Source organism: Hibiscus syriacus, unplaced genomic scaffold (genome assembly GCF_006381635.1).
Source record: "Hibiscus syriacus cultivar Baekdansim isolate YM2019G1 unplaced genomic scaffold, ASM638163v2 tig00111769_pilon, whole genome shotgun sequence".
Classification (NCBI taxonomy): domain Eukaryota; kingdom Viridiplantae; phylum Streptophyta; class Magnoliopsida; order Malvales; family Malvaceae; genus Hibiscus; species Hibiscus syriacus.
In genome coordinates this window covers 298,296-314,531 of record NW_024063172.1, presented here as the reverse complement: position 1 = coordinate 314,531, position 16,236 = coordinate 298,296, and the positions used below count along the sequence as shown (strand labels likewise).

General features: G+C 35.2%; 2 protein-coding genes across 2 annotated transcripts; one reads left to right on the top strand and one right to left on the bottom strand.

Moving 5' to 3' along the window:
• Window positions 1-3,256: 3,256 nt before the first annotated feature.
• On the top strand, window positions 3,257-5,840 carry LOC120169490 (putative pentatricopeptide repeat-containing protein At1g12700, mitochondrial). The gene is made up of 2 exons (XM_039177619.1): window positions 3,257-4,150; window positions 4,359-5,840. The coding sequence occupies exons 1-2, from the start codon at window positions 3,318-3,320 to the stop codon at window positions 5,281-5,283; spliced, it is 1,758 nt and encodes a 585-aa protein (XP_039033550.1). The 5' UTR covers window positions 3,257-3,317; the 3' UTR covers window positions 5,284-5,840.
• Window positions 5,841-9,108: 3,268 nt separating this feature from the next.
• Window positions 9,109-13,083, bottom strand: LOC120169779 (DUF724 domain-containing protein 10-like). The gene is made up of 6 exons (XM_039177895.1): window positions 12,031-13,083; window positions 11,363-11,620; window positions 10,459-10,570; window positions 10,314-10,352; window positions 9,900-10,028; window positions 9,109-9,820 (listed from the first exon to the last, which is right to left on the bottom strand). The coding sequence occupies exons 1-6, from the start codon at window positions 13,081-13,083 to the stop codon at window positions 9,132-9,134; spliced, it is 2,280 nt and encodes a 759-aa protein (XP_039033826.1). The 3' UTR covers window positions 9,109-9,131.
• Window positions 13,084-16,236: the final 3,153 nt, after the last annotated feature.

Below are 16,236 nucleotides of genomic sequence, written 5' to 3'. Positions count from 1 at the left end.
TTGGGGGTATAGTGGAATAATAAATTTAATCATCATTTTTCATATTTTTCCCCATAATTAAGGGGAATAAATTAGGAAACAATTCCCAGTAGAATTCCAAGTAACTTTGTTGACCAATTAGACCCTTTATTGTTGTTGACCAATTTGATTGTTAACTAGTAATAGAAAAAATTAAGTGATTTTTTATTCTTATCTGAAATCTAAATAATTATCATATAGATTATTATATATAATATTATCCTAATGTATTAATATCTAAATTATTAAATCAAATAAAGCTCATAGATTACTAATTTAAGGAAAAAATCAGGAGATAATGCTTTCAAAATAAAAAATTCTTTAGATAATGCAGTTGAAGGATTAATTGCTGAGATAAGGTAATTTTTACAGTAAAAGAATTGGTTGTCAGCTGTTCTGTGCAGGTCGCCATGTCCTCCATGCGTCGTGTAGAATGACCAAGCAGTAGGTCGTCATGTACGCCTTCAAACTTTTCACCTTCAAACATGAATCTGTAGCAAAGAGGGAGGTAGGGAAAGGCTGCATCAGTGGAGGAGAAGAGAGGGAGAGAGGGAGAGAGGGAGAATAGATCAACAGTGAACGACACTATTCAAAATACCTTATTTGGGAAAATAATTTTTCTCTTTCCCCATTTCAGCCATTCTTTATTTTCAAAGATTCATGGGAGCAAAATTGCCAAGATATCTAATGTTCCCGTTATCTTAAATAATAAAAATATGATAAAAAATTAAAATAACCCTACTAATATAATTTCCTAACCACCTAATTTGAAGCCTAAACCTAAAATAAATTTTCAATTCAACCCTAAAATTAAACTAAGTTAAATTCAATCCCAAAATAAATTAAATATGTATTTTAAAGCCCATTTAAGTGGTGAGAAGTCCTGCACGCGTTCATTGGCTTCACCACTCGAAATTTAATTTAATTTAAAGTTTAAAAAATGCGATCGAAATTGTTATAAACATTATAATTTTTTAGTTAAATGTAATTTAAAATGTTAATTTTGTTAACATTTTTCGGTTGAAATTTATTAGGTTGTAGCATAATATTTTCGATTTAACCGAAATTATTAAAAATTCATAAAAATATTTTAATCGTTATACTATCTAACTTTTGAAGATAAATTACATTTAATATATAATTAATATATTAAATTTATATTTTTAAATAAGGTTCATAAGAATCATATTTATTTATATAAATTATCATATAATATAAAAATAATATTATAGTGGTAAAATATTATTTTAAATAATCACATTTTTACAATAATACTATTTTTTTCATCCCATAAAATTATAAATAGTAAAATATTGAATATTAAAAATATAAAATATTTTAAATTCTCAAAATTATTAATAGTTTAGTAAATCAAACTCTTTGTATATTATTATTATTTTTATAATTTTGAGTAAAGTATAAAAAATAATAATTTAGAAGGATCATTATAAAAAGAATTAATTAGTCCAAGGATATTCTTGTCCAAAGTGGTGGGAATGTAAGATAATCTAAGAATTTGAGGAATGACATTCTCACCATTTTAACAAAAAAAATACTACTATTGGGAAAAGAGTATTACCCAATAGAGTATTACTGGTAATGTAAGATTCTATGAACCAAACGTGGGAATACAATTTCAAAAAAAAAACATTCCCTTTGATAATGTAAGATTCCGCGAACCAAACGCACTCCAAACGTTTTGTTTTAAAGAAAATAATCTAGTGACCAAAAATCCATAATATACGATTTGATTTTTTTTTGATTTGCGAAAATGACCAACAAATCGCAATGCGATCTCTAATTCGCATTGCGATCTCCACTATCGCAAATTCGCGTTGCATTTCGCGTTGCGATAATTGAAAATTTTCCATTTCGCGTTGCGATTTTCCAGTTCACGTTGCGATTTTCCATTTCGCGTTGCGATAGTCTACAGTTGTCGTTGCGATTTTCCAAATTCGTTGCGATAGTCTACAGTTGTCGTTGCGATTTTCCAAATTCGTTGCGAAAATTCGTTGTGATAGTTAAAAAAAAAGATTTTGTTTCTTAAGAATTTTCTCTAAAAAGATAGTATCCGCGCGGACGTGTACGTATTACGTATTACCACGACCACGATCCGACCCGAGACGGACGGCGGCGGCGGCGCGCGAGAGTCCCCCTTGTTCTCTATCACTCAACAAGGAAGTGGGATTCGTTGCGAAAATCATTGTGATAGTTAAAAAAAATGTTTCTTAAGAATTTTCTCTAAAAAGATGTACCCGCGCGGACGTGTCAAAGACACGTATACCATTACCATTACCATTACCATTACCATACCATTACCACGACCACGACCACGACCACGACCCGACCGGACGGACGGGCGGCGCGCGAGAGTCCCCCTTGTCTCTATCACTCAACAAGGAATGGGAAAGCCAAAGCCTTAAATACCATTCTCAATAGTGTTCCAATACTATGTGCGATTGAGCATTACCAACACTTGTTTCCAATACAATGTGATTATCAGGAAACAATAACAATCATGCAACTTAAAACAACTGAATCAGCAACCAATGCATAGTATTATACGATTAAATATGTCATAATTAAAAGTCAATCTACAATCAATCGCGATTATTGCAATTTTAAGCAAAACATTCAAAAATAATATCATATTTAAGGCTCAATCCCACATAGTATTGGGAACAGTGTTGTAATGCTCAAAATCCCACATAGTATTGGAAACACTATTGGGAATGGTATTAAGGCTTGGCTTTCTCACTTCCTTGTTGAGTGATAGAGAAAAGGAGACTCGCGCGCGCCGCCGCCGTCCGTCCGTCTCGTCTGTCTCTGTCGGTCGTGGTATGGTAATGGTAATACGTGTCTTCGACACGTCCGCGCGGATACTATCTTTTTAGAGAAAATTCTTAAGAAACAAAATCTTTTTTTTTAACTATCGCAACGAATTTGGAAAATCGCAACGACAACTGTAGACTTTCGCAACAACAACTGTAGACTATCGCAACGAATTTAGAAAATCGTAACGACATGTAGACTATCGCAATGCGAAATGGAAAATCGCAACGCGATTTTCAACTATCGCAACGCGAAATGGAAAATCGCATATTTATAATTGAATTTAAAAAATTCTTTGGTGTTGCTAAATACAAATTCCTACCCGACCCGTACCCGATTGAGAGTATCACTTTTTTTATCCATGAGAACATAAGCTGTTGTTTATTCTTCTGGTTGCGACGCCGCCGTTTGTAGTTTATTTCAATCGCACCCCTTGTTTTTCCATTTCGCTTGATTAATTCCGAGATATGGGTAAGCTTAATTCTCCATTAATTCTTCGTTCAATTGTTAATGGTGGAAAGATTTTTTCTAATTTCCACTCTTCTTCTCGGAAAACGATTGCTACCCACATCGAAGGTTTAAATAAGAACACCATGTCTGTAAGGGGTAAGCGAAACAAGTATTATAGTTTCGTTAATGTTGGTGATGCTTTGATTTTGTTTGATGAGATGATTCACAAGTACCCTAGGCCTTCAATTGTGGAGTTCACTCAGCTATTAGGAGCAATTGTTAGAATGAAACATTATTCCGTAGTTGTTTCTATGTGTAGCCGGATGGAACTATCGGGAGTTCCCCATAATGTTTATTCTTTCAACATCTTGATTAATTGCTTTTGTCGATTAAGTCAAATTGATCTTGGGTTTTCAGTTCTGGGGAAGATGCTGAAGTTAGGCGTTGAACCTGATGTTGTAACTTTGTCCACATTGATTAAAGGACTTTGTAACCGAAGCAGGATTTCTCAGGCTGTGAGTTTGTTTCATGAAATGATCGAAAAAGGGTATCAACCTGATTCGATTGCTTACAATACAATACTTAATGGGCTGTGTAAGACTGGCAATACCATTCGAGCTGTTACGTTCCTAAGGATGATGGAAGAAAGAGGGTTGGACCCCAATATTATAGCATATAGCACTGTCATTGCCGGTCTTTGTAAGAACAGATTACTAAATGAGGCTCTTGATCTCTTCTCCAAAATGAAGGTTAAGGGTATTAGACCAAATATTGTTATTTACAATTGCTTAATACATGGTATGTGTAATTCAGGCCGGAAGGAGGCAACAAGGCTTCTGAATGAAATGCTGGATGGCAATATTTCACCTGATATTTTCACGTATAATATATTGGTCATGCACATTGCAAGGATGGAAGATTTCTAAAGCTAAAGATACCATTGATACGATGAGAAAGCAAGGCCTTGAGCCTGATCTTGTCACGTATAATATATTGGTTGCTGCGCAATGCAAGGAAGGCCTAATTTCTGAATCTTTAGGTACTGTTGACACAATGAGAAAGCATGGCATTGAGCCCGATGTTTTCACATATAGTATATTGGTTGATGCGCATTCCAAGGTGGGGATGGTGTCTGCAGCTGAAGATATTGTCGACAAAATGAGAAAACAAGGCATTGAGCCTGACGTTGTCGCATATAATATATTGCTTGATGCTTATTGCAAGGAGGGGAAGATCTCTAAAGCTGTAGGTACCATTATCACAATGAGAAAGCAAGGCGTTGAGCCTGATGTTGTGACGTACAATATATTGATCGATGCACTTTGCAAGAAGGGGATGGTTTGTGAAGCTGAATATATTGCTGACTCAATGAGAAAACAACGCATTGAGCTTGATGTTATCACATACAGAATTCTTATGCAAGGCATGTGTCAAGTAGGCAGAGTTTCAACTGCATGTGAACTTTTGAGAAAGATGCATGCTTCTGAACAAGCTCCAGATCTAAGAGCCTATTCAATTTTGCTGGATGGTTTATGCAAAAGTGGCGAACTCAAAGAGGTATTGAAGGTTTTTCAAGAAATGCGGAATAGTGGGTTGAAACTTGATATTGACTCTTATAGTATTGTAATTGATGTCTTCTGCAAAGCTGGGCATATTGAAGCCGCGAAGATGTTATTTCAGGAACTCTCAGTCAATGATTTAAAACCCAATGTCTACACATATACTATAATGATTGATGGATTCTGTAATAAGGGACTGTTAGACGAAGCATACCAATTGTTTAGGAGCATGGGAGATAATGATTGTTTGCCTGGTAGCTGCTGTTATAATCTGATGATCCAGGGGTTTCTTCGGAACAATTGCATCTCAAAGGCAGTTCAACTTCTTATGGAAATGGCCATTAAGGGATTTTTTGCAGATTTCTGCACTTCCACCTTATTTGTGGATCTCATATTACGATCTAATAAATCAATTTTGATTTGAAATGAATGCTTCATAGATAGTGGAAAGATTTCCATTTGCAAATGTGAATCAATTTGTCTATAACCAATTGTACTTTTGTGATAAGTTAAAAGTTTATTGAAACTACAACGAGTATTAAGGTCTATTTTCAGTTTAGTTAGTGGACTTTAAACATTAAGGAAACAGATAAATGCTATACACCATGTTTCAATTTTCACTAGTGATCTTTTTGAGAAGATTTTCTTCTGGTACCTCTGCACAAAGTGAGAATCTTGTCGATGGTAAAGTAGAAAATATGGTGTATAACATCTTTGAAAACCTAAAAATTAAGGGGGGGAATCGTGAAACTCTATCTCCTCTGCAGCTCTAATTGGAAGCTCCACCTTTCTTCATTGTGATGACTGTTTCCTGCCAAGCTGAGCTCATATTCAGCACCAATGACAATATTGTGGGTAAAGCCTCAATGCTCCACTGCAAAAGCTTGAAACAAGATCAAAGCTTCACATACAAAAGGCTGAAACACTTGCTGGTCTCAATTGGCAACTCTAGGAAGTGCCTCTCTGTTTCTTTCTTTCCTTAAAATGCTTATCACATAGTTGTACGGTTTAGGAATATAATAGTAACAGTATTTCTAATGCTTAGCAAGTTTTTGAGAAAACAGTTAACATTAACTTGTTTGGTGCTATATCTATGAAGGCTTTGCTTTCAAGCTTGTTTAGTGCGCAAGGTGCCTATCTAAAATCTAGCCTTGGAAGCTATAGTTAATCTGACGAGGATGTCACCTGTGGTCTTCTGCTTAAGTCTCAATGCATCCAGCGGAACAGATTGTAATGCTTCTTTAAAACTAAGTGAATGGAATTCATATTTCTGCTATTAATAATGGTGTCATAGTTTTAGTGTGCATACTATCTTCTCCACCTACTGTGATGAGACTGTTACCAATGATTAAATTGCTGCTAAACCAAAAGAGCATGTTATCATGCTTCTCACCCGAGGAGGAGCTCGATGTGAAGACAATCATCCACTTAACCTACTTGGTTGTAATCAGAAGTGACTAAAGCTAAACATAGTAGTGCTAGAGATTCTAACTACATCACAAGTAGCCCAGACAACACTTATTGCTCTAACACATTAGTAGTTCTTATGATCCTCCCTATAGAATTTTAAGTATGTCACTCTTACCTTCATGGTATGCTCATCTTCTCTTGCAGGGGTAGCAGTGCTAGAGCTGGTGAGTATTCCCAGGATGGAATGTACCCCTCAGTGGATGCATTCATAACTAATTAACTGGCCTTATCTGATCAATTTTTTGCTACTTGTTTCTAAAATTTCTTAAAAATCAATTTTTTTAGGTGACACGAGCAGTTCTCTGAACAAAATAATGGTGTTCCTCCCTGTTAAGAAAAAGCAGTTAGTGAATCTCGGAGTCCTGTCCATAGTGAAAGGTATAATCTGTGCCTTAAATTTTCGGTGACATGTTGCTTGCAATCATGTTTTTCTATATGGTACACTGAAAAAGATCATTGATGACAGGGATGGAGAAACTTCAGTAGCAGCTGTTCTATTGTAGCCTACAAGTGTTTTGTCATTTGATTTAAGTGTCTGTTAATTGAAACTAATTGGATGGTTAAAATTGAAACTCGCCATGCATAAATATGTTCGAGCAATGATTTTGATATCCTCTTATGTTGCTTCATATTCGATTTCTTTTTTGTTCCTCATGTAACTTTCCTAGTCCTGTTGCTAGGGATGGACTGAGGGGGCGGGTGGGGCACTCGTCTCCTGAAATTTTAAAATTACTATATATTTTAGATTTTTTTTCTATGTATTTTTTTATTGAAAATCTGTTTTCGTCCCCCTAACATAGAATCATTCGTCTCTAACCTTTAACTTTAAGAGATTTCTACTCATTTAAAATGGTTAAATAGGGTCAAAAGTTTTGTAATTTATAATATATGGCATTTAATGAACTTGCTACTAATGTAACGTACACGTTAAAAAATGTATTTGTTAAAAGGCAAGAATTATATTGGGGAAAATTTTGTTAAAAGTAATTGATGCCATCCTATGTCTACGCTCCTAACAATGTTCAAGATCAAATGGCATTTTCTGTGAACTCAAGTTCGGTAGGGGGAGTGGATATTAGGGGAGCCAATTTACAGTTAGGCAATTAAAACAACAAGATTGACTGTATCTTAGAGAACACTCTTTATCACCTACGACCTTGAGATCATTTCTTACGTACGATAACGTGTTGATACACGTAGCCTCGTATGACTAATTAGTCTACACCATAATTTCCTAGGATGTCTTATCAACACTAATGCAACGAGAACTCCGAATCGACACATGGCCAGAATATTATAAATAGCGATGAAACAGAGAGTAAGGGCACGTACAATCTTCTTCACCAAAAAAACATACCACCATCACCGAAACCTCCATAATCATCACTAGAGCTATCGTCCAACCACCTTCTACTGTTGTCATCTACTTTACCAGTCAGCAACACCTTTTTCTGGAATCACAAGTTTCACAAAATCTTGTTGAAGTCCACAACACTGCTTCTTTAATCTCTTGGTCAATTATGGGTAATTGACCCTTGGTGTTAGTTTAGTAAATAAATGTCTAAAGTTACTATATAAGTGCAGATTGGCACTAGCTTAAGCATATATGCAAGTATTCAGTCTCTTATTTTCTTCTCTAAATACTTTCTCCTCCTACTTTCTTATTTTTCTTTTCTTTCTTTTGTGTAATTCTTGAGTGTTAATATTAGAGAGCGAAACAAATCTGTGCAAGACATTAAGAATGCATGCAGTAACAAGAGAATAAACTGCCCGACGTTGGCTTCAAGAAGCTGAAGAAAGCTTTGAAGAAATGTCCAAGAAAGGGGTACTTAACATACGACCCCAAACCAACTAGTTTCTTCTCTTGTCTCAGCATGCACTCCTGATATTTCTTATCAGAAGATGCGCCTGTAGGCACTATGGGATGTGAGAAAGCTCACTGCAAGTGTTCTTCCACCCAGGGTACAATCTTTTTTATCTTTGTAGGTATATATTTCATCGGTGATCAATTATTCTTCCTTATAATGCTGTATTTTACTTGCACTTTTACGCCATTTTCGGTTCGGATTGGCCTTTAAAGTGTAATTATGAAGTAACTTCCATAACCTAGGGTTGTTCTTGAAATCTTGTGCTCGTGTTGAATTCAAGGTATTTTCTATTGTATATCAAGTATATATAGGTGTGCCGTCCTTTGAGTAGAAGGGATCTTCCCCATTTTTCACTGACAATAATCGAAGGCATGCACAAACCAAACTACCTCGATGGTAAATGAATTGTCATTCCTTAAGGTCTCAGTTTCGAGCCCCAAAAATATCAATGTCAGGATGTGAACATTCAATGTCAAAAGGAATTGTTGTTATTCTAAAGTCTCGGATTCGAGCCCCAGAAATGGAATTGTCATTCCTTGAGGTCTCAGATTCAAACCCGTCCTTGAGGTTTATTTTATATTTGGATTTTATAATAAATTAAATATTGTTGTGCTAAGAAAAAGATTGGGGATTTGATATGACAGAATCACAGTTTAATATGAAGCATTTGAACTCATGTGGAAAACAGTAATAGCATGGAACAAAAACTAGTTTTTAAACAAAAGACGTAACTAAACATGTTTTTAGCATAAATTACTTTTTAAACAAAACATGTAACAGAACATGTTTTTAGCATAAATTACTTGCAAGAACCCGACAACTAAATGGATCATCTAAACCATAATCACAGTTAAATTCCCAAAATTCTATGGGTACCTGAAAACATACAATCACCATGAGTACCCTCAAGACCAATATCCAAGTATGAGATCAGTTACCAGGAACTACCCGCTAAATTCTCGAAATCGGCCTCGACATTTTGAATGTCTTTAGTAGTATCATCTGCACATACTTTAAGTGAGGCAATTTCAGCTATTTTACTCTTCTTCCTCTGCAACAGTAATGCTTGCTTTTCTTCTAGTTCTCTCACCCTCTTTTGGTTTGCATCGATCTCTTCATTTATTTTGGTTAACTCATCAGAATATTGTTTTCCTTGCAGTACTACTTCTTTTGAATGTTGTTGAAGATGTCCATGTCTATCTTTTATCTTTAGCAACTCACTTGTTCGGTCCCTTACTGCCTTCACATTGAATCCAAGAATTTCGAATTCAGGAAGAACATCCAAAATGGTAGTAAAAAGGTTCCTAGGACCAGCAACTGTCAACTCAGAAGTCTTCTGCACCAAGGATGCAAAGTTCAACGTATAAGCAACAGCTAAACCTTCACGGAGAATTTCTTTTGATTGAACCAGCTGTCGAAAATGCGGGTTTTGAGGCATGACTTTGAAGATTTCCATAGATTCAACTGCTTTCCAGATTTCTAGGCTCTTCACAAAAGGTAAACCTTGACCCTCCACTCGCTCATTGTCACCTGACAAGCCAGCTAAAGGAGACTGCACCATTGATTCAAGTGGTTTCTCCCTTGGATCATTCCATTGATTTTCAAATCCAGGGGGGAAATCTCCTAGGTACAAACAATATCAGGATCAGAAAATTTACTGAAAAAGGGAACATGAATCATTATAATATGCTACATTATTTACCCGAGTCATTTCCGTGGCATATTATTTGAGGTTGCTCTTCCTTTTCTTGAAGAACTCTGCCAGACTCTCCAGCCACCTTGGTTATTTTTCTCCGAGAATATGCCCTCTCTATTGACATTGTTTGAGAGCCTATAAAATCAAGAACTAGTGATGTAAAATCAAAAACAAAAAGAAAAATAAAGGACATGGAAATTACATCCTTCCTATCGAATGCATTTCTCAGTAGTTAGTTCAAATAAGTCATGACTCGCATATGCAAGTTAGTACCATTGTCAACAATTTAATCTGCAAGCAATATCCTACTATCCTAATTCTTATTATATACGAGTTACTGGTTCATTCACAAGGTTTTAATAAACGCTAAAACAACACCAATATTTATTAAGCTGAAGCAGATTTTATGTTGTACCCAACCTGCTAGCTCCAACCCTGAGATCACAGATGACTCAGCTTCTGTTACAGCAGCATTTATATATTTTAAAAAATAAAGCAGTAGAAATAAGATCTTATGAAATTAGATGATAATAGAAACTGGTAGCTTCAAGTTATTCTACTTTACCAACAGGAGGAGATCGGGTGATTCGAAGCACTGATTTTGGTTGCCTGCTTTCCAGCAAACCATCTTCTTTCCGATGTCTGCTCATACCATGTTCCTTCTGCAGATTCATCTCCTGCATGGATAGGAAACAAGTTCGAAAAGCAATTCCTTTACTCTGTCTCACTCTATTATGTCAATGTACAAGGGAAGAATTTTAAGACATCATGGTCTTTTTTCCCCCCACAATGTTCGTGAAGTAAATCAAATGAACAAGTAAAATTCAAAATCTGACGTAAAGAAACAATCGTTCCTTACAACTTCGTTGAAACAACAGTGTTTCTGCTTTTTGTGTTTAAAGAAAATGAGATATTATAACAGTAGTGATTTAAAGGTCAACATCGGTTTCTTTTTAGCAATCATATGTTTTATCAATGCTTTTATTGCATTCCAAGGAACTTGCAAAAAATGATAAAAAAAATTGCAATATTTTGTAAAACATGGAGATACAACCCACATCATCTTCGGAAGTCAGTTCAGGATCCCCACAATCCATCCCTCCAACAATGTCATTACCTCACCCATACCGGTCACTAACCACATACTCATTGATAACAATTATCTTCAGTGATCTCAGTCAGTTCTCATGTACATCTCAGGGAGGGGTTAGGTGGAGAACCACCCCCTGATAAACCAGACTAAGGATTTGAAACAGAGTAGTCTAAAGTAATAATCTCATCCTTTAATCCTTCCCTTACCGACTTTCAATCCCCACCCAAAAAATAGCAAATTTACTTTAATAATGGTGATTTTATATTGAGATACAATGCTAATAGTAAATATCAGTACTCTAACTTCCTCTACACTTCAAAACAAGAGTTATTAGGAAAACTTTCAGATTCAAAGAGTATGAGTTTGCTAAGCTTACATGTTTGAGCTTCTTGGAAGGATGTAAAGATGTAGAATCACCTTTACGTGTTGACTGCCTTACTTGCTTACTCTTTGCTGGTTCTATAGATGCCATCAATGGACTCATCTTATTCTTTTTAGAAATTACACGGAAATGTTCATGCTTTTTGCTGCTACTTTTTACAGCATCAGGACTTCCAAGCTGAATATTTGCCTCCGCATCTCTGACAATGTTGCATGATAGCTCCAATTTTTGACGATCTGAAGAGGAAACTTCCTGAAGAAAAAAGAGGTCCAATTAAGTGCGCAGAAAGCAACTTGAGCACACAATTTTTCAGGCCACTATTTTGTTGATTCTATGCCTCAAACATGTGCCAAAGCATGGGCAAAATTGCAAAATGGTTCACTTATTTCAACTAGTTTATGTTGCATGGTAAGTTGAGCAGAAATGAGTTCAAATTAGCAGACCAAAATCAGATCAATGAAAATTCCTTGCCAGGAATAGTGACCCTAAAGATAACAAAAACAAAAGACTAGTAGTCAACCGTAAGTGTCAAGCTACTTAGGCACTATAAATGAAGCCAAAACTGATATACAGTACACCACATCAGATGAAAATTTTGGAGCCCGGAAAGCAATTGCATTTGGAAAAGAAGCATAAAACATTTAAAACCAAGAAGGGAATACCTGAAATTTGGAGGGTTTAACCCATCTTCCATTATCCCATTTCCAGTGAGGTCTCAAATTAGAAGAAGAAAACTCAATCTTTTCAGGTGGATCTGGAAAAGACACAATATACCTCTTCAGGTTGTCAATAACTTCAGAAACAGAACCAGTCCACCACCCATCAAGGTGAAACGCATCCACAACATCGTTTATTTCAAAACACTGATCACCAGGGATTTTGAGCTCTGGAGGTAATGGCCTAATAAAGGAAAGCTCAACACTTTCGGTTAATGGCGTTTGATTATCATCTTCGAGTAAGTGTTTGTACTGAACCAAGACCTTGCCTTTAGTTTTGTCCTCTAGGAGTTTCAGAATGGTACAAGTAAACCATGCTCCTCTGAGACCTTCTTCATCAGAGGCTACTTCGACCTCTCTGCCTTCACTCAAAATTAACTCACCATCAATGTCTCCCTCCATTGTTTTAGTTTTGTTGGTTTCAAGAGAAAGATGTTTCCGCAAAGAAAAAGGTACTTTATCATCCTTTTTGTCAGAAGGTACCTCCTTAAATACAGCTAGATCTTCACCAGATTCACTCTCATTCTCATTTTCATCCCTTTCTGGATTAGTGTCTGAATCATCAAATCTAGGTGTAAAGGGTGTTCGGGGCAACTGACATGCTTCACTGCCTTGGCTGACAGATTGTTCAGCACCTTCTATTGGTTGCCTAAGAGCACCAGGCAACATTGTTCCACTAACCTTTTCATCTAAGTGCTCGACATAGATATCTACAACTTTAGTCTTCCTTAACTGACTTGTCATTTCCAGAACCCCTTTATCATCCAATATTAATTTCAACCCTCCATCCAAAGGCTTCCCCTCCTCTACATAGTATACTTTCACTGCCATCCCTATATCGTATCCTAAGGACTTCACTGCTCCTAGTACAGTCCAATAACAAATGCAATCAATATCTTCATCATACTCAACTTCAGACCCATTTATGTATTGAACTGTTGGAGCTCTCAACAATTTCCCCCCGTGATGATACCTTAGCTTACAAACACTAGTACTCATGCTACAAAGACAATAAACAAATAAAAAAACATAATTACAACACATACAAGACATATAACCGTGCAAAAAAAAAAACTATACTAAACACTGTGCCATATACAAGTTTTTGTGCTCAAGTAAATTAAATGGCAAGCACTGAAGTGATTTTACGGTGTTCACGGCTTTTACTATAATTTACTAATATTCCTATCTTTTCTTTAGTAAGGATTAACCAAAAACACCTACTTCAAAGTTGAGCAAAGGCCATTTTGCTTTGTTAATTGCTTTTTTGATTAACTTTAGACAAATTGTTTTCATGTGGTACTTGAATTTGACAATTTTAACATGTGATGATATGGTATTTTTGCCACACGTCACGACCTTCGTGGATGTTGAGATGCCACATCACGACAGGCACCACATTAGAACAAAATGACAAGTTCAGGTACCAAATTGGAAAAAATGAAAATTTTAAGTACCGAATTGGACAAAAAAAACATAGGGACCACATTAGAAAAGGTGAAAATTCATGCAGCAAATGGTATAGTAATCCTTGATTTATTTATTAGAAAAAACTTAGTTACACTTATTTATGTTAATACTTGATTTATAATAGACATTAACTCATCAGTTATTTTACTAATTAAGTTGATATCACTTGAATCACAATAATAATCATCATGTTTCATAGAATCATAGTAAGACATGAAAAGTCAGTGGTCAGCTCATCTCTAAAGAAGTTTAATTTCAAGATGTTCTTTCCAGGTTTCAAGCTTCTCCACGACTAATTCCAATTTGGCAGTCCTTATAGGAACTTAAATAGCGGTCGGGTAGCGGAATAGCGGCCGTTATATAGTGGTAGCTGCAGCGACTGAAACTGTTATTGTCGAAAATAGCTCCAATAACGGTGGATCACGACCACAATTTAATAATAACACCAATTGCGGAACCGCTATTGCCGTCATTGTTCTGTTACGAAAAATATTTTTAAAAAATCCAACAGTCCATTGCGGCAATTAAAATTATTATATTTTACAATAAGTTGTCCCAATTTAAAAAAAATCATGACAGTGGCAAACAAAAAACGTGACCGCAACCACAATTTAAATAGCTACTCCATATGCTTAAGACCAAATAATATCATCAAAAGCATTAAAAGCAGAGAAGTAAACTAATACAAACGATATATCACAGACAAGCAGGGGACCACTTGGAACAATTTTATGGCGGCCAAACAGCACATCAAATACCGATTCATATGCTTCCACAGTCCCATGCAAGGCCACGTAACAATAAACGTAATATAAAACCAAGTAGAACAAGCATCGGGGTCTAGCAAAGATACCTGTCCTCTTCGACTCCACTCTCGACTCGTATTCCAAATCAGGGTTTCTACGAAATGCTCACCCAGTGGTACAGTCTCGGGTTTGGGGTTTCGAAACAGGGTTTCTATGAAATGCTTGTCCAATGGTCCAAAGAATTTTGGGGTTTCGAAAAACCGATTTTTAGTCGGCTCCTGAAAATCTTCACAGGATTTACAATGGTCGCTTGGAGTTGTCTTTTCAGTTTGATCCCCTTTTTTCCGGTTTATTTTTCTTTTTTCTTTTTTCTTTTTAATACAGCTCGTCATGATTAATTGCGTTTTGCCAATCAATTGATATATTATATATATATATATATATAAACTCAACTAAACCCTAAACCCTAAATCTAAAGTCCTAGACTCATGAAGCCTTAAACTCTTAATCATGAACTATAAACCCTGATTTTTAAATCATTAAATGTAAACTCCAACCCTTATGCATTGTATCCTTGATTCTAGGCCCTTAACTATAAGTCTTAAACCATAAATCATTAATTCTAAATTCTAAACCACTAACCCTTAATCATATATCTTAAACCATATAATTCTAGCTTTAAACCCTTAACCTCTGACCATAAACATGCCACCACCGAGGTACGTAAAATAGAAGAGTCTATAGTAAAACTCCACCCGGATAAAAGACCATCAAACAATGTTTTATTAGTTTAAATGATTATAATGTTATATCTATTCGGAAAATTTTCAATTATTGTAATAAACATTCAAACATATTGCAGAAGTCGTGTTCAAATTTAATATTAGAAAAAAAGTTGAAAGTAAGAAATTGAGTAATAATTTGATACTTGTTAATGATGGAAACAATGTCTTAATGTGCAAACTTTTTTTTTTAAAAAGGAAAGAAATGACCTGATTCAAAAATAAATATCTTTACTCGAATCCGATCCAAAAATTTATATCATAAATTCAATTGGATCCAATCCGAAAAAATATATCTTCCACTTTAGAGTATAAATCCAATCTATTCCAACCCCGTATAAATTAAAGGTTTAATTTAAAATAATAATAACTTTTTAAGGAAGTTACATTATTATCTCCAGATCAGGTCGGGACAGAGTTTTTTACCATTCACCCGAATTCTACCTCACCTCTTAAAAAATCTGATCCGATTCGACTCGAACTCGAAATTTAAAAAAAAATAATAAAACACTATCAAATTTGATAACATCAAAACCATCGAATTCGAATTAAATTGTCGTCACTAATTAGTACATCTATATGATGAAAACTTGAGTTGGGTTGGATAATTTTAGGCCGACATTGATTACTTCGCAGTTAGCGGATCATTTCGTTGTGTATCTAAATGGACTTTTAGAAGACGGTTGAAAAAAGATTCACATTATTAGATGTCTTTGAAATCTTAGACTAGGAAGCCGGTCAACATACGCTTTTGATTTTAGAGCAACCCATCTTAGCACTTAGTCATACACAAATTGATGTTGTGTCTTTTTTTAATTAATACGAGTTAACTATGAGATAATATTCGTTCAAAGATCCTCAACCGTTTGATAATGAACACTTAAATTTTAAGCATATGCGGTGTTTGAAATTGATACATCAAGATATAAAAACAAATGCTTTAATCACTGATGTCGTTCTGTTCGTGCATATATATTAAATTATCATATTCAAGTATATGACATGATATAAGACAACAATAGTCCAAATATTTCTATAGAGATTGGTACTCATATCCAAAATCTCTAAAAACAACAATTATTTTTTTAATCATTGAAATCTTACTCATGTCGTACAGTTAATTTTAGTGGGTGAGTATCTTAACAGAGAATTTC